This window comes from Heterodontus francisci, chromosome 3, assembly GCF_036365525.1.
Source record: "Heterodontus francisci isolate sHetFra1 chromosome 3, sHetFra1.hap1, whole genome shotgun sequence".
Taxonomy (NCBI): domain Eukaryota; kingdom Metazoa; phylum Chordata; class Chondrichthyes; order Heterodontiformes; family Heterodontidae; genus Heterodontus; species Heterodontus francisci.
Genome location: NC_090373.1, coordinates 212,334,127 through 212,361,242, shown reverse-complemented (window position 1 = coordinate 212,361,242; position 27,116 = coordinate 212,334,127). Strand labels below are relative to the sequence as shown.

Genomic DNA, 27,116 nt, shown 5'->3' with positions numbered 1-27,116 from the left:
TAATCTTGTATATTTCTTTTAAATCTCCCCTCAATCTCCTTTGCTGAAAGCAGAACAAACCCAGATCTCCCAACTTAACCTTGTAACTAAAATCCCCCATCCCTTGATATATGAATATATATGAGTATGGTCACAGATCAGCCATGATCTCACTGAATAATGGAACAGGCTGGAGGAGTTAAATGTCCTACTCCTGTTCATATGTTCCTATAGACTATCACTCGTGATAACTGGTCAACATTCCCAATAACCGCTGTTTTGATTCCAAATTTGTGCATTTGAGTTCCTTTTCTTGTTCCTCTCTTTGTAAAGTCCTTTTACTTGCTGTGGGAAGTATCACTCTAGACATTGCAGTGCAGTGGGAGTCACTTTCAAACATTAGAACATTAGAACATTACAGCGCAGTACAGGCCCTTCGGCCCTCGATGTTGCGCCGATCATCTGACCTACACTATTCCATTTTCATCCATATGTCTATCCAATGACCACTTAAATGCCCTTAAAGTTGGCGAGTCTACTACTGTTGCAGGCAGGGCGTTCCACGCCCCTACTACTCTCTGCGTAAAGAAACTACCTCTGACATCTGTCCTATATCTATCACCCCTCAACTTAAAGCTATGTCCCCTCGTGTTTGCCATCATCATCCGAGGAAAAAGTCTCTCACTATCCACCCTATCTAACCCTCTGATTATCTTGTATGTCTCTATTAAGTCACCTCTCCTCCTCCTTCTCTCTAACGAAAACAACCCCAAGTCCCTCAGCCTTTCCTCGTAAGACCTTCCTTCCATACCAGGCAACATCCTAGTAAATCTCCTCTGCACCCTTTCCAAAGCTTCCACATCCTTCCTATAATGCGGTGACCAGAACTGCACGCAATAGTCAAGGTGCGGCCTCACCACAGTTTTGTACAGCTGCATCATGACCTCGTGGCTCCGAAACTCGATCCCCCTACGAATAAAAGCTAACACACCATATGCCTTCTTAACAGCCCTATTAACCTGGGTAGCAACTTTCAGGGATTTATGTACCTGGATACCAAGATCTCTCTGCTCATCTACACTACCAAGAATCTTCCCATTAGCCCAGTACTCTGCATTGCTGTTACTCCTTCCAAAGTGAATCACCTCACACTTCTCCGCATTAAACTCCATTTGCCATCTCTCAGCCCAGCTCTGCAGCCTATCTATGTCCCTCTGTACCCTACAACACCCTTCCACACTATCCACAACTCCACCGACCTTCGTGTCATCCGCAAATTTACTAACCCACCCTTCTACACCCTCATCCAGGTCATTTATAAAAATGACAAACAGCAGTGGCCCCAAAACAGAACCTTGCAGTACACCACTGGTAACTAAACTCCAGGATGAACATTTTCCATCAACCACCACCCTCTGTCTTCTTTCAGCTAGCCAATTTCTGATCCAAAGCTCTAAATCACCTTCAACCCCATACTTCCGTATTTTCTGCAATAGCCTACCGTGGGGAACCTTATCAAACGCCTTACTGAAATCCATATACACCACATCCACGGCTTTACCCTCATCCACCTGTTTGGTCACCTTCTCGAAAAACTCAATAAGGTTTGTGAGGCACGACCTACCTTTCACAAAACCGTGCTGACTATCGCAAATGAACTTATTCTTTTCAAGATGATTATAAATCCTATCTCTTATAACCCTTTCCAACATTTTACCCACAACCGAAGTAAGGCTCACAGGTCTATAATTACCAGGGCTGTCTCTACTCCCCTTCTTGAACAAGGGGACAACATTTGCTATCCTCCAGTCCTCCGGCACTACTCCTGTCGACAATGACAACATAAAGATCAACAACAACGGCTCTGCAATCTCCTCCCTGGCTTCCCAGAGAATCCTAGGATAAATCCCATCTGGCCCAGGGGACTTATCTATTTTCACTCTTTCCAAAATTGCTAACACCTCCTCCTTGTGAATCTCAATCCCATCTAGCCTAGTAGGCTGTATCTCTAATCTCCTCGGCAACATTTTCTTTCTCTACTGTAAATCCTGACAAAAAATATTCATTTAACGCTTCCCCTATCTCCTCTGATTCCGCACACAACTTCCCACTACTATCCTTGATTGGCCCTGTTCTAACTCTTATCATTCTTTTATTCCTGATATACCTATAGAAAGCCTTAGGGTTTTCTTTGATCCTATCCGCCAATGACTTCTCGTGTCCTCTCCTTGCTCTTCTTAGCCCTCCCTTTAGATCCTTCCTGGCTAGCTTGTAACTCTCAAGCGCCCTAACTGAGCCTTCACGTCTCATCCTAACATAAGCCGCCCTCTTCCTCTTGACAAGCGCTTCAACTTCCTGAGTAAACCACGGCTCCCTCGCTCGACAACTTCCTCCCTGCCTGACAGGTACATACTTATCAAGGACACGCATTAGCTGCTCCTTGAATAAGCTCCACATTTCGTTTGTGCCCATCCCCTGCAGTTTCCTTCCCCATCCTACACATCCTAAATCTTGCCTAATCGCGTCATAATTTCCTTTCCCCCAGCTATAATTCTTGCCCTGCGGTATGTACCTGTCCCTGCCCATCCGTAAGGTAAACCTAACCGAATTGTGATCACTATCGCCAAAGTGCTCACCTACATCTAAATCGAACACCTGGCCGGGTTCATTACCCAGTACCAAATCCAATGTGGCATCGCCCCTGGTTGGCCTGTCCACATACTGTGTCAGAAAACCCTCCTGCACACACTGGACAAAAACTGACCCATCTAAAGTACTCGAACTATAGTATTTCCAGTCAATATTTGGAAAGTTAAAGTCCCCCATAACCACTACCCTGTTACTCTCGCTCCTGTCGAGAATCATCTTCGCTATCCTTTCCTCTACATCTCTGGAACTATTCGGAGGTCTATAGAAAACTCCCAACAGGGTGACCTCTCCTCTCCTGTTTCTAACCTCGGCCCATACTACCTCAGTAGACGAGTCCTCAAACGTCCTTTCTGCCGCTGTAATAGGAGTAGAATGTAAATTGGAGTAGAATCCAAAATCAACTTAGACAATTGCCTGACTTGATTACCATTGCCCTCAGCTAGTTTTCAAGCCTCCGTCCCCTGCTGAAGTGAAACCGATTATGCCCCAAGTTATAGTATCCGGACTGTGCTGTTACATCTGAGCTGCAGTCACATAAGGTGGATCAGAGGCAGGGCTGGGTGTGTGAGGCTGACACCTGCTCTGGGACATTGTACTTACCAGGGATACAGCCTCGACAGCAGCCTCTTCCTGCTGGCTGGTGCTGCTCACATTCTTACTCTCTGCTGGACAGAACTCTGCCTGTGGAGGGAGGAGGGGAGGGGAAACAACAGATGCTGACATTACAACTGTGCCTATACAGGTGAAACCACTGCTGTTCATTCCTACATACAGTCATACAGCGCAGAAACAGACCCTTCGGCCCATCGTGTCTGTGCTGGCAAGCACCGAACTATTCTAATCCCATTTTCCAGTACTTGGCCCGTAGCCTTGTATGCTATGGCGTTTCAAGTGCTCATCTAAATACTTCTTAAATGTTGTGAGGGTTCCTGCCTCTACCACCTCTTCAGGCAGTGCATTCCAGATTCCAACCACCTTCTGAATAAAAACATTTTTCCTCAAATCCCCTCTAAACCTCCTGCCCCTTACCTTAAATCTATGCCCCCTGGTTATTGACCCCTCTGCGAAGGGAAAAAAGTTTCTTACTATCTAATCTATCAATGCCCCTCATAAACGTATATACCTCAATCATGTCCCCCTGCAGCCTTCTCTGCTCTAAGGAAAACAATCCTAGCCTTTTCAATCTCTCTTCATAGCTGAAACGCTCCAGTCCAGGCAACATCCTGGTGAATCTCCTCTCCAGTGCAATCACATCCTTCCTATAGTGTGGTGCCCAGAACTGTACACAGTACTACAGCTGTGGTCTCACTAGTGTTTTATATAGCTCCAGCATAACCTCCCTGCTCTTATATTCTATGCCTCGGCTAATAAAGGCAAGTATCCCATATGCCTTCCTAACCACCTTATCTACCTGTGCTGCTGCCTTCAGTGATCTATGGATAAGTACACCAAGGTCCCTCTGACCCTCTGTACTTCCTGGGGTCTTACCATCCATTGTATATTCCTTTGCCTTGTTGGTCCTCCCAAAATGCATCACCTCACACTTTTCAGGATTAAATTCCATTTGCCACAGCTCCGCCCATTTTACCAGCCCATCTATATCGTTCTGTAATCTAAGGCTTTCCTCCTCACTATTTACGACACCACCAATTTTTGTGCCATCCGCGAACTTACTGATCATACCTCCTATATTCATGTCTAAATCATTAATGTACACTACGAACAGCAAGGGCCCCATCACCGATCCCTGTGGTATACACCACTGGTCACAGGTTTCCAATCGCAAAAACAACCCTCGACCATCACCCTCTGTTTCCTGCCACGAAGCCAATTTTCGATCCAATTTGCCAAATTGCCCTGGATCCCATGGGCTCTTACCTTCTTAACCAATCTCCCATGCGGGACATTATCAAAAGCCATACTGAAGTCCATGGAGACTACATCAACTGCTTTACCCTCATCTACACATCTAGTCACCTCCTCGAAAAATTCAATCAAGTTTGTTAGACACGATCTCCCCCTGACAAAGCCATGCTGACTATCCCTGATTAATCACAGCCTCTCCAAGTGGAGATGAATCCTGCCCCTCAGAAATTTTTTTCCAATAGTTTCCCAACTACTGATGTTAGACTCACCTGCCTGTAATTACCTGGTTTATCCCTGCTACCCTTCTTGAATAATGTTACCACATTCACTGTCCTCCAGTCCTCTGGTACCTCTCCTGTGGCCAGAGAGGATTTGAAAATTTGTGTCAGAGTCCCTGCTATCTCCTCCCTTGCCTCACATAACAGCCTGGGATACATCTCATCTGGGCCTGGGGATTTATCTAACACTCCAACACTTGTGAAGTCACAAGGTGGCCAAGGAGTGGGAAAGATGCGTGTGTCAAATTGCAGGAGCCCAGTGTCTGTGGGCTAGCTCCCCACTTTTACGCTGTTATATACGGCTCAGAGTTGGGCAAACAGACTCCAGTTGGAGCCAGTTGTTCAGTCTTCCTGCTGGGAGTGAAGGCCCATCAGTTACAGGGATAGACTCACTGTGCTAGGAGTGAAGGCCAATCAGTTTGAGGGATAGGCTCACTGGGCTGGGAGTGAAGGCCCATCAGTTACAGGGGGAGACTCACTGGGCTGGGAGTGAAGGCCCATCATTTACAGGGGGAGACTCAATGGGCTGGGAGTGAAGGCCAGTCAGTTACAGGGATAGACTCACTGGGCTGGGAGTGAAGGCCAGTCAGTTACAGGGATAGACTCACTGGGCTGGGAGTGAAGGTCTGTCAGTTACAGGGATAGACTCAGTGGGCTGGGAGTGAAGGTCTGTCAGTTACAGGGATAGACTCACTGGGCTGGGAGTGAAGGTCTGTCAGTTACAGGGATAGACTCAGTGGGCTGGGAGTGAAGGTCTGTCAGTTACAGGGATAGACTCAAAGGGTTGGGAGTGAAGGTCTGTCAGTTACAGGGATAGACTCACTGGGCTGGGAGTGAAGGTCTGTCAGTTACAGGGATAGACTCACTGGGCTGGGAGTGAAGGTCTGTCAGTTACAGGGATAGACTCACTGGGCTGGGAGTGAAGGTCTGTCAGTTACAGGGATAGACTCACTGGGCTGGGAGTGAAGGTCTGTCAGTTACAGGGATAGACTCAGTGGGCTGGGAGTGAAGGTCTGTCAGTTACAGGGATAGACTCAGTGGGCTGGGAGTGAAGGTCTGTCAGTTACAGGGATAGACTCACTGGGCTGGGAGTGAAGGTCTGTCAGTTACAGGGATAGACTCAGTGGGCTGGGAGTGAAGGTCTGTCAGTTACAGGGATAGACTCAAAGGGTTGGGAGTGAAGGTCTGTCAGTTACAGGGATAGACTCACTGGGCTGGGAGTGAAGGTCTGTCAGTTACAGGGATAGACTCACTGGGCTGGGAGTGAAGGTCTGTCAGTTACAGGGATAGACTCACTGGGCTGGGAGTGAAGGTCTGTCAGTTACAGGGATAGACTCACTGGGCTGGGAGTGAAGGTCTGTCAGTTACAGGGATAGACTCACTGGGCTGGGAGTGAAGGTCTGTCAGTTACAGGGATAGACTCACTGGGCTGGGAGTGAAGGTCTGTCAGTTACAGGGATAGACTCACTGGGTTGGGAGTGAAGGTCTGTCAGTTACAGGGATAGACTCACTGGGTTGGGAGTGAAGGTCTGTCAGTTACAGGGATAGACTCACTGGGCTGGGAGTGAAGGTCTGTCAGTTACAGGGATAGACTCACTGGGCTTGGTTGCTCTCGCGTCCCGCTCTTCTGGCTCTGCAGACTGACAATCTCCGTTTGTGAGCTGGAATGTGACATCCCTTCAAAGAATGGCCTGTAACAATTAGAAATACTTGGAAATAACTTTTTGAAGCACACACAGATACAAACAGAGACTGAGCTGTCCCACATTTTAGTGAATATATAATGGATAAAGAATATTTAATTTTTTTCATTCTTTCATGAGGTGTGGGCGTCGCTGGCAAGGCCAGCATTTGTTGCCCATCCCTAATTGCCCTTGACAACTGAGTGACTTGCTGGGCCATTTCACAGAGCTGTTAAAAGTCAATCACATTGCTGTGGATCTGGAGTCACATGTAAGCTTGACCAGGTAGGATTGGCAGATTTCCTTCCCTAAAGGGTATTTGTGAACTAGCTGTGTTTTTACAACAATCGATGATAGTTACATGGCACCATTACTGAGACTAGCTTTCAATTCCAGATTGTTCTAATTAATTAATTGTACTTAAATTCCACGAGCTGTCATGGTGGGATTTGAACCCATGTTCCCAGAGCATTAGCCTGAGCTTCTGGATTCCTAGCTCAGAGACATTAGCACAACACTAAAATGTCACAGTGCTGCCTCTCAGGCAAGATCCTGGCTTCCAGCTGAGCAGCTCAGCTCAGTACAGGTAGAAAACTTGTTCAGGGTCTCCGGGCATCCTGCTTCTGGGGCTGTGTACTGGTCTGGATTTTCTGGTCAGCAGTCAAGCAGGGGCGCTTGGTATTGACCTCGAAGGAAGCCTCTCCGCGAGATCTAGCAATCACTGTGGCAAGAACTGTACCTCTGTCACTGTGCAGTGATGCAAAATACATGGTGCAAAATAAAAATTGGGACATATACATGGGGTAAAGGTAGAAGCTGCAGTATCATTAAAAAACTATTTAAAATAATTTACTTCAAAAAATCTAGTAATTAATCATAATCGAGACATTTAATAACAGGGAGAGACTCACTGGGCTGGGAGTGAAGGGGGCCATTTTGTTGTTCAGTAAAAGTTATTACTCAGGTCACTGTTGAAAACCCAGTTTCGCCTCATTAAACAAGGTGTAACTTTCTATGGGATTTCTAACAACGATGTGAGAGCAGAAAAGGGGACGTTCTCGCAACATCCATTGATTTCATTGTTTGCCGGCTCTGGACTGTGGGGTCCCACAGCAGAGCACTGAGTGACAGACCGCAACTTCAGGACTTCTGCATTAACCTGCCCATGCGCTAAAGCCTGAAGTCGTCAGTTTCAGAGATGTAATGATGGTGAATGCTGAAAGTTGAATGTCAAAAAGCTTGCAAATTCCAGGCCAATGTGTTAGCCGTGGTACAATGGATATCACACTCGCCTCTGAGTCAGAAGATGCAGATTCAAGACTCTCTCCAGAGCTAGGAGCACAGAACCAGGCTGACACCCCCAGTGCTGAGAGAGCACTGCACTCTCAGAGGTGCCTGCTTTGAATGAGACCTTTTACCAAGGCCCCATCTATCTCTCAGGTGGACGTAAAAGATCCAACGGCACTATTCGGAAATCATCGGGGGAGTTCTACTGGTGTCCTAGTAAATATATATCCATGAACCAACATCACTAAAACAGACTGGTCATTATCTCTTTCCTGCCTGGAGCCTGCTCCTCCATTCAATAAGATCATGGTTGATCTGTGCATCTCGAATTCCACACTTCCACCTACCCCCGATAACCTTTGATTCCCTTGCCTAACAAGAATCTATCTACCTCCGCCTTAAAAATATTTAATGCCTCTGCCTCCACTGCCTCCTGAGGCAGAGAGTTCCAAAGTCACACAACCCTCAGAGAAAAAATTTCTCCACATCTCTGTCCTAAAAGGGCGACCCCTAATTTTAAAACAGTGCCCCCTAGTTCTGGACTCACCCACAAGAGGAAACATCCTTTCCACATCCACCTTGTCAAGACCATTCAGGATCTTATAAACTTCAATCAAGTCTCCTCTCACTCTTCTAAACTCCAGTGAAAACAAGCCCAGTCTGTCCAACCTTTCCTCATAAGGCAACCTGCTCATTCCAGGTATCAATCTAGTAAACCTCCTCTGAACCGCCTCCAACGCATTCACATCCTTCCTTAAATAAGGAGACCAAAACTGCACACAGTATTCAAGATGTGGTCTCACCAATGCTCTGTATAACTGAAGCATAACATCCTTACTTTTATTTTCAATTCCTCTCGTAATAAAGGATAGCATTCCATTAGCATTCTTTATTACTTGCTGTACTAACTTTCTGTGACTCATCCACTAGAACACCGAGATCCCTCTGCACCTCAGAATTCTGCAGTTGTTCTCCGTTTAAGTAATACTCTGCTTTTTTATTCTTCCTGCCAAAGTGAACACCTTCACATTTTCCCACATTATACTCCATTTGCCAGATTTTTGCCCACTCACTCAGCCTATGTATATCGATCTGCAACCTCCTTATGTCATCTTCACAACATACTTTCCTAACTACCTTTGTGTCATCTGCAAATTTAGCGACCACGCCATCACTCCCCTCATCTAAGTCATTGAGATAAATTGTAAAAAGTTGAGGCCCCAGCACAGACCCCTGTGGGACTCCACCCGTCACATCCTGCCAATCAGAAAAGGACCCATTTATGCATGCTCTCTGCCAGCCAGCCAATCTTCTATCCACTGATATGTTACCCTCTACACCACAAGCTCCTACTTTGCACAATAACCTTTTATGTGGCACCTTGTCAAATGCCTTCAGGAAATCCAAGTACTGTACGTCAATGGGCTCCCCTTTATCCACAGCGCATGTTACTCCTTCAAAGAGCTCCAATAAATTGGTTAAACATGATTTCCCTTTCACAAAACTATGCTGACTATTCCCAATTACTTTGAGTTTTTCTAAGTGCCCAGCTATAGCCTCCTTAATGATCAATTCTATCACCTTCCCCAAGACAGACATCAAGCTAACTGGCCTATAGTTACCTGTTTTCTGTCTCCCCCACTTCTTGAATAGAAGGGTTATATTTGCTACTTTCCAGTCTGATGGAAACTTTCCAGAATCTAGCGAATTTTGAAAAATTAACACTAACGCATCTACTACCTCATTAGCCACCTCTTTCAAGACCCAGGGATGAAGCCCATCAGGACCCGGGGACTTGTCAGCCCGCAGCTCTATCAGTTTGTTCAGTACCGCTTCCCTGGTGATTGTAATTTCACCAAGTTCCTCTCTTCGTTTCACCTCCTGATTTTAGCTATTACTGGAATGTTTTTTGTATCCTCTATAATGAAGACAGAAGCAAAATATTTGTTCATTTCATCCGCCATTTCCTTATTATCTACTATTAACTCCCCATTCTCACTCTCTATTGGACCAACACTCACTTTACTTACTCTTTTCCTTTTTAAATACCTACAGAAACTCTGGCGAGACGTTTTAAAATTTCTAGCTGGCTTCCTCTCATACTCTAATTTCTTTCTCCTGACTAACCTTTTAGTCATTCTCTGCAGTTCTTTATATTCTGACCAATCATCTGACCTGTGGCACGAATGTTATTTGCCACTTATCAGCCCAAGCCTGAATGTTGTCCAGGTTCTTGCTGCATCTGGACAAGGGCTGCTTCCTTATCAGAGGAGTCGAGAATGGTGCTGAACAGTATGTAATCAACAGCGAACATCCCCACTTCTGCCCTTATGATGGACGGAAGGTTATTGATGAAGCAGCTGAAGATGGTTGGGCCAAGGACACTCCCCTGATAAATTCCTGCAGTGATGTCCTGGGACTGAAATAATCCTGGAGAATGGAGAGGGTGGAGGAGATTACAGAGGTATGGAGGGGCGAGGCCAAGGAGCGATTTGGAAACAAGGATGAGAACTTTAAAATCGAAGCGTTGCTGGAACGAGAGCCAATGTGGATCTGTGAGCATGATGCGATTTGCGGAACGGAAGTTACCGCCATGGCTGGTCCTGCCAACGTGTGATTCCAGTCCCACACTGTCAGGACTATTCTTAAGGCTTCTCAGTTGTCTGGTTATTTAAGATGGGCAACAAATGTTGCCCTGCCCAGATCCAGAGCTATACTGTGTCTTCCATTTAGGCCAGGCCTCTCCCCCTGCCCTCCTGCTCCTGGGCACTGCTGATGCCATGCTATAAGCAGCCACTAGGAGGTGTTCAGAAATAGGTCCTAGTGGCTTCTTCTTGCTACATGTTGGTATGAATTGGCACCTGGCAGTTCCACGATAGACTGGGTAGAATCATATCATAAAGGCACAGAAGGAGGCCATTCGGCCCAGTGAGTTCATGCCAGCTCTCTGTAGAGCATTCTAATCAGTCGCATTCCCCCATCCTATCCCCATAGCCAGCAAATTTAATTCCCTCAAGTGCCCATCCAATTTCCTTTTGAAATCATTCATTGTCTCCACTTCCACCACCCTCATGGGCAGCGAGTTCCAGGTCATTACCACTCGCTGTGTAAAAAAGTTCTTCCTCAGATCCCACTTGTATCTCTTGCCCGAAATCTTCAATCTTTGTCCCCTAGTTCTTGTACCATCAGCTAATGGGAACAGTTTTCTTTGTCTGCCTTATCTAAACCTGTCATAATCTTGTACACCTCGATCAAATCTCCCTTCAATCTTCTTTCCTCTGAGAAGCATAACCTAGCTTCTCCAACCTAACCTTGTAGCTAAAATCCCCCGTCCTTGGAACCTTTCTGGTAAATCTCCTCTGCACCCTCTCAAAGACTCTCTCATCTTTCCTAAAGTGTTGTGACTAGAACTGGACACAATACATTACTCTCTCCATATGTCCTGCCACCATCAAAGATCGATGCACTAGATCCCCCAGGCCCCTCTGTTCCTGTACACCATTTAGAACTGTGCCATTAAATACATATCATCTGCCAAAATGCATCACCTCACACTTGTTTCTATGAATTCCATCTACCACCTGTCTGCCTATTCTGCTAGTTTATCTATGTCCTGTTGCAGTTGATTGGTATCATCCTCACTGTCTGCCACACCTTCAGGTTTGGTATTATCGGCAAATTTTGAAAGTTTACTCTGTAATCGAACATCCAAGTCATTTATATATATATATCAAAAAAGCAGTGGTCCAATCACTGACCCTTAGGGTCATAGAGTTATACAGCACAGAAACAGGCCCTTCAGCCCATTGTGTCTGTGCCGGCCATCAAACACCTACCTATTCTAATCTCATTTTCCAGCACGGCCCATAGCCTTGTATGCTATGGCGTTTCAAGTGCTGATCTAAATACTTCTTAAATGTTGTGAGGGTTCCTGCCTCTACCGCCTCTTCAGGCAGTGTGTTCCAGATTCCAACCACCAGAGGGTGAAAATTATTTTCCTTAAATCCCCTCTAAATCACAGAATCACAGAATAATACAGTGCAGAAGAGGCCCTTCGGCCCATCGAGTCTGCACCGATGCATTAAAGACACCTGACCTGTCTACCTAATCCCATTTGCCAGCACTTGGCCCATAGCCTTGAATGTTATGACGTGACAAGTGCTCATCCAGGTACTTTTTAAGGGATGTGAGGCAACCCGCCTCTACCACCCTCCCAGGCAGGGCATTCCAGACAGTCACCACCCTCTGGATATAAAAGTTCTTCCTCAAATCCCCCTTAAACCTCCTGCCCCTCACCTTAAACTTGCGTCCCATCGTAACTGATCCTTCAACGAAGGGGAACAGCTGCTCCCTATCCACCCTGTCCATGCCCCTCATAATCTTGTACACTTCCATTAGGTCACCCCTCAGTCTTCTCTGCTCCAGCAAAAACAACCCAAGCCTATCCAACCTCTCTTCATAGCTTAAATGTTCCATCCCAGGCAACATCCTGGTGAATCGCCTCTGCACCCCCTCCAATGCAATCACATCCTTCCCAGAACGTGGCGACCAGAATTGCACACAGTACTCCAGCTGTGGCCTTACCAAAGTTCTGTACAACTCCAACATGATCTCCCTGCTTTTGTAATCTATGCCTCGATTGATAAAGGCAAGTGTCCCATATGCCTTTTTCACCACCCTATTAACCTGCCCTTCTGCCTTCAGAGATCTATGGACAAACACGCCAAGGTCCCTTTGTTCCTTGGAACTTCCCAGTGTCAGGCCATTCATTGAATACTTCCGTGTCACATTACTCCTTCCAAAGTGTATCATCTCACACTTTTCAGGCTTAAATTCCATCTGCCACTTTTCTGCCCATTTGACCAGCCCATCTATATCTTCCTGTAACCCAAGACACTCAACCTCACTGTTAACCACTCGGCCAAACTTTGTGTCATCCGCGAACTTACTGATCCTACCCCCCCACATAGTCATCTATGTTGTTTATATAAATGACAAACAATAGGGGACCCAGCACAGATTCCTGTGGTACACCACTGGACACTGGCTTCCAGTCACTAAAACAGCCGACGGTCATCACTCTCTGTATCCTACAGCTAAGCTAATTTTGAATCCACCTGATCAAGTTACCTTGTATCCCAAGTGCATTTGCTTTCTTGAAAAGTCTCCCATGTGGGACCTTGTCAAAGGCTTTGCTGAAATCCATGTAAACTACATCAACTGCACTACCCTCATCTACACACCTGGTCACATGCTCTAAAAATTCAATCAAATTTGTAAGGCATGACCTCCCTCTGACTAAGCCATGCTGACTATTCCTAATCAAATTTTGCCTCTCCAAGTGGAGATAGATTCTCTCCTTCAGAATTTTCTCCAATAGTTTCCCTATCACTGACGTGAGACTCACTGGTCTATAGTTCCCTGGCTTATCTCGACAACTTTTCTTAAATAGTGGGACCACATTAGCTGTTCTCCAGTCCTCTGGCACCTCCCGCGTGGCCAGAGAGGAATTAAAAATTTGGGTCAGAGCCCCTGCAATCTCCGCCCTCGCCTCCCACAGCATCCTGGAACACAAACCGTCCGGACCTGGAGATTTGTCCACTTATAAAATAAAAAATAAATAAAAATAAAATGACAAGCCTGCCAAAACCTCCAACACCTTGTCACTCCCGATGACAATTTGCTCAAGAAACTCACAGTCTCTCTGAGTTCCACATCTACTTCCTCATTCTCTTTGGTGAAGACAGATGTGAAATATTCATTCAACACCCTAACAATGTCCTCTGGCTCCACCCACAAATTTCCCCCTTGGTCCCTAATGGGTCCTACTCTTTCCCTGGTTATCCTCTTCCCATTGATATACTTATAGAATATCTTGGGATTTTCCCTACTTTTACCAGCCAGAGCTTTCTCATATCCCCTCTTTGCTCTCCGAATTGCTTTCTTAAGCTCCATCCTACACTTTCTGTACTCCACTAATGCTTCCGTTGATTTGCTCTCCTTGTATTTGCTGAAAGCCTCTCTTTTCCTTCTCATCGTACCCTGAATGTTTCTGGTCATCCATGGTTCTCTGGGCTTGTTGCTCCTACCTATTACCCAGAGGGAATATGTTGGGCCTGAACCCTCCCCATTTCCTTTTTGAATGCCCCCCACTGCTCTTCTGTAGATTTCCCGACAAGTAACTCTTTCCAGTCTACCTTGGCCAGATCCTGCCTTATTTTTCAAAAATTCGCTCTCCCCCACTCCAAAACCTTTTTTTGCAACTTGTCTATTTCTTTCTCCATAACAAGCTTAAATTGTACCATGTTGTGGTCACTATCACCAAAATGCGCCCCCACCAACACATTAACCACCTGTCCAGCTTCATTCCCCAGAATTAGGTCCAGCACTGCACCCTCCCTTGTTGGATCCTCAACATATTGAGCTAAAAGGTTCTCCTGTATATATTTTAAGAACTCCACTTCATCTGAGCCCTTAACACGATGACGATCCCAATTAATGTTGAGAAAGTTGAAATCACCTAATATAATTACCCTATTATTTTTACTCACCTCTGCAAATTGCACACATATTTGCTCCTCAATTTCCCGCTGACTATCTGGGGGTCTATAATACACACCTAGCAATGTGGCTGTCCCTTTTTTATTCCTAAACTCTACCCATAAAGCTTCATTTGATGCCCCCTCCAAGATATCATCTCTCCTTATTGTAGTAACTGACTCTTTAACTAATATTGCAATGGCCCATCCTGTTTTACACCCTCCTCTGTCTCGCCCTTAGCTCATCCGTTTTACCTGTAATACTCCTGGCATTAAAGTAGAGGCCATCCATCCTGGTCTTACTCCCTTGAAACTTACTTCCGTTGTATTCCCTCTGACTTGTTTGATTTCCTGTGTTCAGCTGTGTCCCTATTCTGCTAGGAGTCTGCGTCCCCCTTCCCCTGCCAAATTAGTTTAAACTCCACCCAACAGCACTAGCAAACCTGCCAGCAAGGAAGTTAGTGCCCCTCTGGTTCAGATGTAGACCGTCCCGCTTGTACAGGTCCCACCTTCCCCAGAAAGGGTCCCAGTGGTCCAGCAATCTAAAACCCTCCCTCCTGCACCAACTCTTAAGCCACGCATTCATCTGTGCTATTCTCCTATTTCTATACTCACTGGCACGTGGCACTGGGAGTAATCCAGAGATTACAACCTGGGAGGTCCTGCTTTTTAGTCTGCTGCCTAACTCCCTGAATTCTTGATGCAAGACCTCTTCTGCCTATGTCATTGGTACCAACATGTACCATGACCTCTGCCTTATCACCCTCCCCCTTCAGGATGCCCTGCAGCCGTTCAGTGACATCCCAGACCCTGACACCAGGGAGGCAACACACCATCCTGGAGTCACGTTGACGGCCATAGAGGAGCCTATGTGTTCCCCTGACTATAGAATCCCCTAGTACTATTGCTCTTCCTCTCTTTCCCCCTTCCTGTGCAGACAGGCTGCTTGTGGTTCCAGAAGCTTGGCTCTGTCCACACTCCCTGGAGGAACCAGCCTCATCAGCCTCCAAATGGAATACCGATTTGCAAGCGGGACCCCAGGGGATTCCTGAACTACCTGCCAGATTCTCTTGGACTGCCTGGCGGTCACCCATTCCCTTCCTTCCTCATGTCCCTTCAGCTGCGGTGTGACCACCTCTCTATACGTACTATCGACGATGCTCTCAGACTCGTGGATGCTCCACAGTGTTTCCAGCCGCCGTTCCAGCTCTGAAACCTGAGCTTCCAGGAGCTGCAGCTGGACACACTTCCTGCACACATGCTGCTTCCGGGGACTGGAAATGTTCCCGGATTCCCACGTGCAGCAAGAGGAGCAAACCATGGCTTTAAGCTCTCCTGCCATGACTAAACCCTTTAAATTTAAAACTTTAGAAGACTATTATAGTAAAAAATAAATCGACTAAGTCTTGCTAAAACAATGACTTACAATTCAATCCAGTTTGAAAAATACCCACCAGGACTTACTCACCAGTCAGCTGTGCTCAGTGGAAAATCTCGGCTCCCCTCACTCTCTTTGAGGACAGGTAGGAAATGAAAGGAGCTCATCGCTCCCTCCTCACAGAACTCCCTCAGTCACAAAACTCTTACTTTAGCACTCTAATGCAACCCAAGTCAGCACTCTAGGGCAAACGAAGTCAGCACTGTAAGATGGCCCACTTTTATAATATCTGACCATCGCCCCTGAAGACAGGGTTCGAGAGGGTTACAAGGTAGCCAGGAAGGAACTGAAGAATGGACTTAGGAGAGCTCGAAGGGGACATGAAAAAGTCTTGGCGGGTAGGAGTAAAGAAAATCCCAAGGCGTTCTACACTTATGTGAGGAACAAGAGGATGGCCATAGTGAGGGTAGGGCCAATCAGGGATAGTGGAGAGAACTTGTGCCTGGAGTCGGAGGAGGTAGGGGAGGTCCTAAATGAATACTTTGCTTCAGTATTCACTAGTGAGAGGGACCTGGTCGTTTGTGAGGACAGCGTGGAACAGGCTGATATGCTCGAACAGGTTGAGGTTAAGAGGGAGGATGTGCTGGAAATTGTGAATGATATAAGGACAGATAAGTCCCCGGGGCCAGACGGGATATACCCAAGGATATAACGGGAAGCGAGGGAAGAGATTGCTGCGCCTTTGGCGATGATCTTTGCGTCCTCACTGTCCACTGGAGTAGTACCGGATGATTGGAGGATGGCAAATGTTGTTCCCTTGTTCAAGAAAGGGAATAGGGATAACCCTGGGAATTATAGACCAGTCAGTCTTACGTCAGTAGTGGGCAAATTATTGGAGAGGATTCTGAGAGATAGGATTTATGATTATTTGGAAAATCATGGTTGGATTAGAGACAGTCAGCATGGCTTTGTGAGGGGCAGGTCATGCCTCACAAGCCTTATTGAATTCTTTGAAGATGTGACAAAACACATTGATGAAGGAAGAGCAGTGGATGTGGTGTATATGGATTTTAGCAAGGTGTTTGATAAGGTTCCCCATGGTAGGTTCATTCAGAAAGTGAGGAGGCATGGGAAACAGGGAAAGTTGGCTGTCTGGATACAAAATTGGCTGGCCCATAGAAGACAGAGGGTGGTAGTAGATGGAAAGTATTCAGCCTGGAGCTCGGTGACCAGTGGTGTTCCGCAGGGATCTGTTCTGGGACCTCTGCTCTTTGTGATTTTTATAAATGACTTGGATGAGGAAGTGGAAGGCTGGGTTAGCAAGTTTGCCGATGACACGAAGATTGCTGGAGTTGTGGATAGTGTGGAAGGCTGTTGTAGGTTGCAACGAGACATTGACAGGATGCAGAGCTGGGCTGAGAAGTGGCAGATGGAGTTCAACCTGGAAAAGTGTGAAGTGATTCATTTTGGAAGGTCGAATTTGAATGCAGAATACAGGCTTAAAGACAGGATTCTTGGTGGTGTGGAGGATCAGAGGGATTTTGGGGTCCATGTCCATAGATCGCTCAAAGTTGCCACCCAAGTTGATAGGGTTGTTAAGAAGGCGTATGGTGTGTTGGCTTTCATTAACAGGGGGATTGAGTTTAAGAGCCCCGAGGTTATGCTGCTGCTCTATAAGGCCCTGGTTCGACCACACTTGGAATATTGTGTTCAGTTCTGGTCACCTCATTATAGGAAGGATGTGGAAGCTTTAGAGAGGGTGCAGAGGAGATTTACCAGGATGCTGCCTGGACTGGAGGGCATGCCTTATGAAGAAAGATTGAGGGAGCTTGGGCTTTTCTCATTGGAGCGAAGAAGGATGAGAGGTGACTTGATAGAGGGGTACAAGATGATGAGAGGCATAGGTAGAGTGGATAGCCAGAGACTTTTCCCCAGGGTGGAAAGGGCTATCACCAGGGGGCATAATTTTAAGGTGATTGGAGGAAGGTTTCGGGGAGATGTCAGAGGTAGGTTCTTTACACAGAGAGTGGTGCGTGCGTGGAATGCGCTGCCAGCGGTGGTAGTAGAAGCAAATAGATTAGGGACATTTAAGCGACTCTAGGACAGGTACATGGAAGATAGTGGAATGAAGGGTAGGTAGTTAGTTTGATCTTAGAGTAGGTTAAAGGTTCGGGACAACATCGTGGGCCGAAGGGCCTGTACTGTGCTGTACTGTTCTATGTTCTATGTTCTTAAGCCAATTATCTAATTAACAAGGTACAGCTGCAAGCAGAGCCTGAGTGAACGCTGTTTAAAGCTGGTCTAAAACTCACCTTCTCCAACCCAAACAGCAACTGTTAAGTTAATTTGCTACTTAAAAGAAAGACTAGATTTTAGATACAACTAACCCTTAATTACCCTCAGTCACAAAACTCACACTTCAGCACTCTAATACAACCCAAGTCAACACACCAGTGCAAAACAATGCAAAAATCTCCTGCCCCTTACCTTAAATCTATGGCCCCTGGTTATTGACAACTCCGCTAAGGGAGAAAGTTTCTGCCTATCTATCCTATCAATGCCCCTCATAATTTTGTATACCTCAATCAGGTCCCCCCTCAGCCTTCTGTGCTCTAAAAAAAAAACCCTAGCCTATCCAGTCCCTCTTCATAGCTGAAATGCTCCAGCCCAGGCAACAACCTGGTGAATCTCCTCTGCACCCTCTCCAGTGCAATCACATCCTTCCTATAGTGTGGTAACCAGAACTGTACACAGTACTCCAGCTGTGGCTTGACTAGCGTTTTATGCAGCTCCATCATAACCTCTCTGCTGTTATAATCTATGCTTCGGTTAATAAAGGCAAGTATCCCATATGCCTTCCTAACCACCTTATCTACCTGTGCTGCTGCCTTCAGTAATCTATGGACAAGTACATGAAGGTCCCTCTGATCCTCCGTACTTCCTAGGGTCCTACCATCCATTGTATCTTCCCTTGCCTTGTTAGTTCTCCCAAAATGCATCACCTCACACTTTTCAGGATTAAATTCCATTTGCCACAGCTCCGCCCATCTTACCAGCCCATCTATATCGTTCTGTAATCTAAGGCTTTCCTCCTCATTATTTACGACACCACCAATTTTCGTGTCATCTGCAAACTTACTGATCATACCTTCTATATTCACGTCTAAATCATTAATGTACGTTACAAACAGCAAGTGTCCCATCACCGATCCCTGTGGTACACCACTGGTCACAGGCTTCCACTCGCAAAAACAACCCTCGACCTTCACCCTCTGCCTCCTGCCACTAAGCCAATTTTGGATCCAATTTGCCAAATTGTCTTGGATTCCATTGGCTCTTACCTTCTTAACCAATCTCCCATGCGGGACATTATCAAAAGCCTTACTGAAGTCCATGGAGACTACATCAACTGCTTTACCCTCATCTACACATCTAGTCACCTCCTCGAAAAATTCAATCAAGTTTGTTAGACACGATCTCCCTCTGACAAATCCATGCTGACTAACCCTGATTAATCACTGCCTCTCGAAGTGGAGATTATCCTGTCCTGTCCTTCAGAATATTTTCCAATAGTTTCCCAACTACTGATGTTCGACTCACTGGCCTGTAATTACCTGATTCATCCCTGCTGCCCTTCTTGAATAATGGTATCACATTCACTGTCCTCCAGTCCTCTGGTACCTCTCCTGTAGCCAGAGAGGATTAAAAAATTTGTGTCAGAGCCCCTGCTATCTCCTCCCTTGCCTCACATAACAGCCTGGGATACATCTCATCTGGGCCTGGAGATTTATCCATTTTTAAGCCTGTTAAAACAGCTAATACTTCCTCCCTTTCAATGCTAATTTGTTCAAGTATATCACAATTCCCCCTCCCTAATTTCTGCACCTACATCGTCCTTCTCCTATTGAACACAGATAAAAAGTAATCATTTAAAACCTCATCTATATCCATAGATTGCTACTCTGGTCCCGAATGGGCCCTACTCTTTCCCTGGTTATCCTCTTGCCCTTAATATACTTATAAAATGCCTTAGGATTTTCCTTTATCTTGCCCGCCAGTGTTCTTTCATGTCCCCTCTTCGCTCTCCTAATTACTCTTTTAAGTACCCCCCTACACTTTTTATACTCCTCTCGGGCCTCTGCTGTTTTCAGCACTTTGAATCTGCCAAAAGCCTCCTTTATTTTCCTTATCCAATCCCTTGGCATCCAGGGTCCCTGGACTTGTTGGTTCTACCCTTCACCTTTACGGGAATATGTTGGCCCTGAACACTCACTATTTCCTTTTTGAATGACTCCCACTGGTCTGATGTAGACTTTCCTACAAGTAGCTGCTCCCAGTCCAATTTTTCCCAGTCCTTGGGGAACACCACTGTCGACCATCCTCCAATGTGACAAACAACCAATTACCGTGACTCATTTTCTGTCCTTAAACCAATTTTTTATCCAAGCTGACACTAAGCCTCCAATTCTATGAGCCTTAATTTTATTAACCATCCTTTTATGTGGTACTTTGCCAAATGCTTGGTTAAACATGGTCTGCAATAAACAGCTTCGAAAGATTTCCCCTTGACATAATGCAAAAAACACACTGACAGCTTTAAAACCCATACGATGACAAATCCTCACTGTCAGGACATAGTTTCTTTGTAGAATCATAGAACAATAGAGTCTAGAAAGAGGCCATTTGGCCCATCATGCCTGTGCCAGCTCTTTGAAAGAGCTATCCAACTAGTTCCACTCCCCTACGCTTTCCCCACAGCCCTGCAAACTTTTCCCTTTCACATATTTATCCAATATCCTTTTGAAAGTTACGATTGTATCTACTTCCACTGACCGTCAGGCAGTACATTCCAGATCATAACAACTGTCCGTGTAATAAAAAATATTTCTCCACATCACCTGTTGATTTGCAAATTACTATGAATCTGTGTCCTCTGGTTACCGAGCCTTGTAACACTGGAAACAGTTTCCCCTTACTTCCTCTTTCAAAACCCTTCGATTTTGTACACCTCCATCAAAACTCTCCTTCACTTTCTCTGTTCCACGGAGAACAATTCCAGCTTCTCCAGTCTCTCCACATAACTGAAGCCCTCATCCCTGAAACTATTCTAATAAATCTCCTCTGCACCCTCTTTAAGGCCTTGACATCCTTCCCTAAGTGTGATGCCCAGAATTGAACACATTTCTCCAGCTGAGGCCGAGCCAGTGTTTTCTAAAGGTTTAGAATAACTTCCTTGTTTTTGTATGTTATGCCTTTATTTATAAAGGCATGGATTCCATATGCTTTATTAACAGCCTTTTCAACTTGTTCTGCCACCTTCAAAAATTTGTAGACACACCCCTCCAGGTTTTAAAATTGTACCATTTCGTTCAAGGTTGTCCAACCTTTTCGCGTTACAACAATTGACTTACTTGGGGGACCGGTGAGACAAGTTCGGAAATTTAAAGGCATTAAAAATTTATCTTACTATTAATTAAAACAGCAACAAATGTATATTTTTGTGAAGAAGCTTTAAATGAGAATACTAATTTATTGACTTAATTTCTCTTCACTATGTTGGACACTGATTTAATGAGATACCTGGCATTTTTTTCCTTGTCAATGTTTGCCCGCACACTTGTAGTGATGCGGAGTATTCGAGATAGATGTCATTCTATCAGAGTGATCTTGATCACTCTCTCTCTCTGTCCGCCCCTCTCTCTCTTTGCCCCTCCTCTCTCTCTCTCTGTCCCTCTCTCTATCCCCCTCTCTTTCTCTCTCTCTCTGTCCCCCACTCTCTCTCTATCACACTTTCCCTCTCTCTCTGACCCCCTTTCTCTCTCATTCTCTCTGACAGTTGCAGAGAGCGGGAACGATCAGCAAAGAGTTGACCAGTTCTTTTTAAACCACAAGTCAGTTTCACAGCTGACAGCTACTGACATCGGGAACAGCCCTTTCTGAAGTTTGGATCGACTCCAGATAGATGCAATTCTGTCAGGAGTGATCTTGATAGTTCTCTCTCCCTCTCTCTCTGCCCTCCCCCTCTCCCTCTGCCCCCCTGCACTCTCTCTCGCTTCCTGCGCCCTTCTCTCTCCCTTCCTGTGCCCCCTCCTCTCTCTCTCTCTGTGAAATATACCCGAATCTTTCCGAAGTTGGGAAACTGCAGTTCCCAATGTCAGCATCTGTCAGCTATGAAACTGACTTGTGGTTTTTTAAAAGCCTGTCTGACAAAGGGAAATTCCTCATCTCCAGTCACGGACCCCTGGTGAGGATGAGGAATGGCCCCGGGTACAGTTAACACCCACGGGCTGGATGGGAAACTTTGGCGGTTTGGATCCTAGACCGCGGGCTGTATGTTGGACAACCCTACTTTAGCTGATATCTTCCTTCCAAAATGTATCACTTCACTCTTCTCTGCATTAAATTTAATTTGGCATGTGTCTTCCCATTTCACCAATCTGCCTATGTCCTCCTGAAGTCTATTTAACCTCCTCATTGTTGACCACATTTCTGAGTTTCATGTCGTCTGCAAATTTTAAACTCTGCCCTGTATACCCAAGATCTGGTAATTAATATATATCAAAAAGAGTCCTACTACCAGCCCCTGAGAAACACCACTGTATACTTCCTTCCAGTCTGAAAACTGTTCACTACTACTCTCGGCTTTCTGTCCCTTTAGCTAATTTCACATACACAAAGAACAAATAACAGTACAGCACAGGAACAGGCCATTCGGCCCTCCAAGCCTGCACCGATCTTGATGCCTGCCTAAACTAAAACCTTCTACACTTCCGGGGACCATATCTCTCTATTCCCATCCGATTCATGTATTTGTCAAGATGCCTCTTAAACGTCGCTATCGTACCTGCTTCCACCACCTCCTCTGGCAGAAAGTTCCAGGCACTCACCACCCTCTGTGTACAAAACTTGCCTCGCACATCCCCTCTAAACCTTGCCCCTCGCACCTTAAACCTATGTCCCCTAGTAACTGACTCTTCCACCCTGGGAAAAAGCTTCTGACTATCCACTCTGTCCATGCCACTTATAACTTTGTAAACCTCTATCATGTCGCCCCTCCACCTCCGTCGTTCCAGTGAAAACAATCCAAGTTTTTCCAACCTCTCCTCATAGCTAATTCCCTCCAGACCAGGCAACATCCTGGTAAACCTCCTCTGTACCCTCTCCAAAGCCTCCACGTCCTTCTGATAGTGTGGCGACCAGAATTGAACGCAATATTCTAAGTGTGGCCGAACTAAAGTTCTGTACAGCTGCAGCATGACTTGCCAATTTTTATACTCTATGCCCTGACCGATGAAGGCAAGCATGCCGTATGCCTTCTTGACTACCTTATCCACCTGCATTGCCACTTTCAGTGACCTGTGGACCTGTACACCCAGATCTCTCTGCCTATCAATACTCCTAAGGGTTCTGCCATTTACTGTATACTTCCCACCTGCATTAGACCTTTCATTGCAGCAGCTTATTCGGGAGCAGAGAGTGCGAGCGAGTGAGCAGCTGGGAAGGTCAGTTTCAGCTTAAATTTAATTTCCTTTTGTTTTCGGCGGACCAAGGGGCTGCTGGGTAAGTAAAACCCTATATATTTGGGCCGTTTAAAATAACTTGCCTTTCATTGCAGCAGCTTATTCGGGAGCAGAGAGTGCGAGCGAGTGAGCAGCTGGGAAGGTCAGTTTCAGCTTAAACTTAATTTCCTTCTGTTTTCGGCGGACCAAGGTGCTGCTGGGTAAGTAAAAACCTATATATTTGGGCCGTTTCTGAACCCGAGACACTACACGGGTAGTGTCTCCCACCCGCCCTCCTCCTCTAACCAAAAAAAAAGGACTCGGTGGTGTGTAGATAAGGTAAGGCTTTTTCGTGTGATTGGTAAAAACGTTTCGTTCCTTTTTCATTTATCTAAGTTTCAGACTAAGTTAAGTTTAAGATTAAAAATGGCAGGAGATCTCAGACCCGTGTTATGCTCCTCTTGCTCAATGTGGGAGCTCAGGGACACGGCTGAGGTCCCTGACTCCTTCACGTGCAGGAAGTGTGTCCAGCTGCAGCTCTTGTTGGACCGCATGACGGCTCTGGAGCTGCGGATGGACTCACTTTGGAGCATCCGCGATGCTGAGGAGGTAGTGGATAGCACGTTTAGCGAATTGGTCACACCGCAGATTAGGATTGCTGAGGGAGAAAGGGAATGGGTGACCAAAAGGCAGAGAAAGAGCAGGAAGGCAGCGCAGGTGTCCCTTGCGGTCATCACCCACCACAACAGGTATACTGTTTTGGATACTGTTGAGGGAGATGGCTCACCAGGGAAAGGCAGCAGTAGCCAGGTTCATGGCACCGTGGCTGGCTCTGCTGTTCAGAAGGGCGGGAAAAAGAGTGGAAGGGCTATAGTCATCGGGGATTCGAATGTAAGGGGAGTAGATAGGCGGTTCTGTGGTCGAAAACGAGACTCCCGAATGGTATGTTGCCTCCCAGGTGCACGGGTCAGGGATGTCTCAGATCGGCTGCAGAACATTCTGAAAGTGGAGGGTGAACAGCCAGTTGTCGTTGTGCACATAGGCACCAATGATATAGGTAAAAAACGGGATGAGGTCCTACAAGCAGAATTTAGGGAGTTAGGAGCCAAGTTAAAAAGTAGGACCTCAGAGGTAGTAATTTCAGGATTGCTACCAGTGCCACGTGATAGTCAGAGTAGAAATGAAAGAATAGTCAGGATGAATGCGTGGCTTGAGAGATGGTGCAGGAGGGAGGGGTTCAGATTTTTGGGACATTGGGACCGGTTCTGGGAGAGGTGGGACTATTACAAATTGGACGGTCTACACCTGGGCCGGACTGGAACCAATGTCCTTGGGGGTGCTTTTGCTAACGCTGTTGGGGAGGGTTTAAACTAATGTGTCAGGGGGTTGGGAACCAAATGAGGAGGTCAGTGGAGAGTAAGGAGGTAGTAACTAAAGCCTGTAAGGAACTAGATAATGAAGTCAGTGTGACTAAGGGAAAGAGTAGGCAGGGAGCAGATGATGAAAGCAAAGGGACTGGTGGTCTGAGGTGCATTTGTTTTAATGCAAGAAGTGTAGTAGGTAAGGCAGATGAACTTAGGGCTTGGATTAGTACCTGGGAGTATGATGTTATTGCTATTACTGAGACTTGGTTAAGGGAAAGGCATGATTGGCAACTAAATATCCCAGGTTACCGATGCTTCAGGCGGGATAGAGAGGGAGGTAAAAGGGGTGGAGGAGTTGCATTACTGGTCAAAGAGGATATCACAGCTGTGCTGAAGGAAGGCACTATGGAGGACTCGAGCTGTGAGGCAATATGTTTATGTTTAGAGGTACAGCACTGAATCAGGCCCTTCGGCCCACCGAGTCTGTGCCGACCATCAACCACACATTTATACTAATCCTACACTAATCCCATATTCCTACCACATCCCCAGCTGTCCCTATATTTCCCTACCACCTACCTATACTTGGGGCAATTTATAATGGCCAATTTACCTACCAACCTGCAAGTCTTTTGGCTTGTGGGAGGAAACCGGAGCACCCAGAGGAAACCCATGCAGACACAGGGAGAACTTGCAAACTCCACACAGGCAGTACACAGAATTGAACCCGGGTCGCTGCAGCTGTGAGGCTGCAGTGCTAACCACTGCGCCACTGTGCCGCCCAAGGGCAGAACTCAGAAATAGGAAGGGTGCGGTAACAATGTTGGGGCTGTACTACAGCCCTCCCAACAGCGAGCGTGAGATAGAGGTACAAATATGTAAACAGATTATGGAAAGATGTAGGAGCAACAGGGTGGTGGTGATAGGAGATTTTAATTTTCCCAACATTGACTGGGATTCACTTAGTGTTAGAGGTCTAGATGGAGCAGAATTTGTAAGGAGCATCCAGGAGGGTTTTCTAGAGCAGTATGTAAATAGTCCAACTCGGGAAGGGGCCATACTGGACCTGGTGTTGGGAAATGAGCCCGGCCAGGTGGTTGAAGTTTCAGTAGGGGACTACTTTGGGAATAGTGAGCACAATTCCATAAGTTTTAGAATACTCATGGACAAAGACGAGAGTGGTCCTAAAGGAAGAGTGCTAAATTGGGGGAAGGCCAACTATACCAAAATTCGGCAGGAGCTGGGGAATGTAGATTGGGAGCAGCTGTTTGAAGGTAAATCCACATTTGATATGTGGGAGGCTTTTAAAGAGAGGTTGATTAGCGTGCAGGAGAGACATGTTCCTGTGAAAATGAGGGGTAGAAATGGCAAGATTAGGGAACCATGGATGACAGGTGAAATTGTGAGACTAGCTAAGAGGAAAAAGGAAGCATACATAAGGTCTAGGAGGCTGAAGAAAGACGAAGCTTTGAAAGAATATCAGGAATGTAGGACCAATCTGAAACGAGCAATTAAGAGGGCTAAAAGGGGTCATGAAATATCTTTAGCAAACAGGGTTAAGGAAAATACCAAAGCCTTTTATTCATATATAAGGAGCAAGAGGGTAACTACAGAAAGGATTGGCCCACTCAAGGACAAAGGAGGAAAATTATGTGTGGAGTCAGAGCAAATGGGTGAGATTCTAAACGAGTACTTTGCATCGGTATTCACCGAGGAGAGGGACATGAAGGATGTTGAGGTTAGGGACAGATGTTTGATTACTCTAGGTCAAGTCGGCATAAGGAGGGAGGAAGTGTTGGGTATTCTAAAAGGCATTAAGGTGGACAAGTCCCCAGGTCCGGATGGGATCTATCCCAGATTACTGTGGGAAGCGAGAGAGGAAATAGCTGGGGCCTTAACAGATATCTTTGCAGCATCCTTAAACACGGGTGAGGTCCCGGAGGACTGGAGAATTGCTAATGTTGTCCCCTTGTTTAAGAAGGGTAGCAGGGATAATCCAGGTAATTATAGACCGGTGAGCCTGACGTCTGTGGTAGGGAAGCTGCTGGAGAAGATACTGAGGGATAGGATCTATTCCCATTTGGAAGAAAATGGGCTTATCAGTGATAGGCAACATGGTTTTGTGCAGGGAAGGTCAAAGAACAAAGAAAAGAACAAAGAAAATTACAGCACAGGAACAGGCCCTTCGGCCCTCCAAGCCTGCGCCAATCCAGATCCTCTATCTAAACATGTCACCTATTTTCTAAGGGTCTGTATCTCTTTTCTTACTGCCCATTCATGTATCTGTCTAGATACATCTTAAAAGACGCCATCGTGCCCGCATCTACCACCTCCGCTGGCAACGCGTTCCAGGCACCCGCCACCCTCTGCGTAAAGAACTTTCCACGCATATCCCCCCTAAACCTTTCCCCTTTCACTTTGAACTCGTGTCCTCTAGTAATTGAATCCCCCACTCTGGGAAAAAGCCTCTTGCTATCCACCCTGTCTATACCTCTCATGATTTTGTACACCTCAATCAGGTCCCCCCTCAACCTCCGTCTTTCTAATGAAAATAATCCTAATCTACTCAACCTCTCTTCATAGCTAGCGCCCTCC

General features: G+C 46.1%; 1 protein-coding gene across 2 annotated transcripts in view; it reads right to left on the bottom strand.

Annotated features, from left to right (window-relative positions):
• Positions 1-27,116, bottom strand: part of si:ch211-126j24.1 (phosphofurin acidic cluster sorting protein 1) — an 862,277-nt gene that overhangs the window by 488,866 nt on the left and 346,295 nt on the right. For both annotated transcript variants that reach the window (XM_068028323.1, XM_068028324.1), the window contains exons 10-11: positions 6,370-6,463; positions 3,229-3,309 (exon numbers count right to left, since the gene is read on the bottom strand). In XM_068028323.1, the coding sequence (XP_067884424.1) occupies positions 3,229-3,309; positions 6,370-6,463 (175 nt within the window). The remainder of the gene's footprint in view (positions 1-3,228; positions 3,310-6,369; positions 6,464-27,116) is intronic.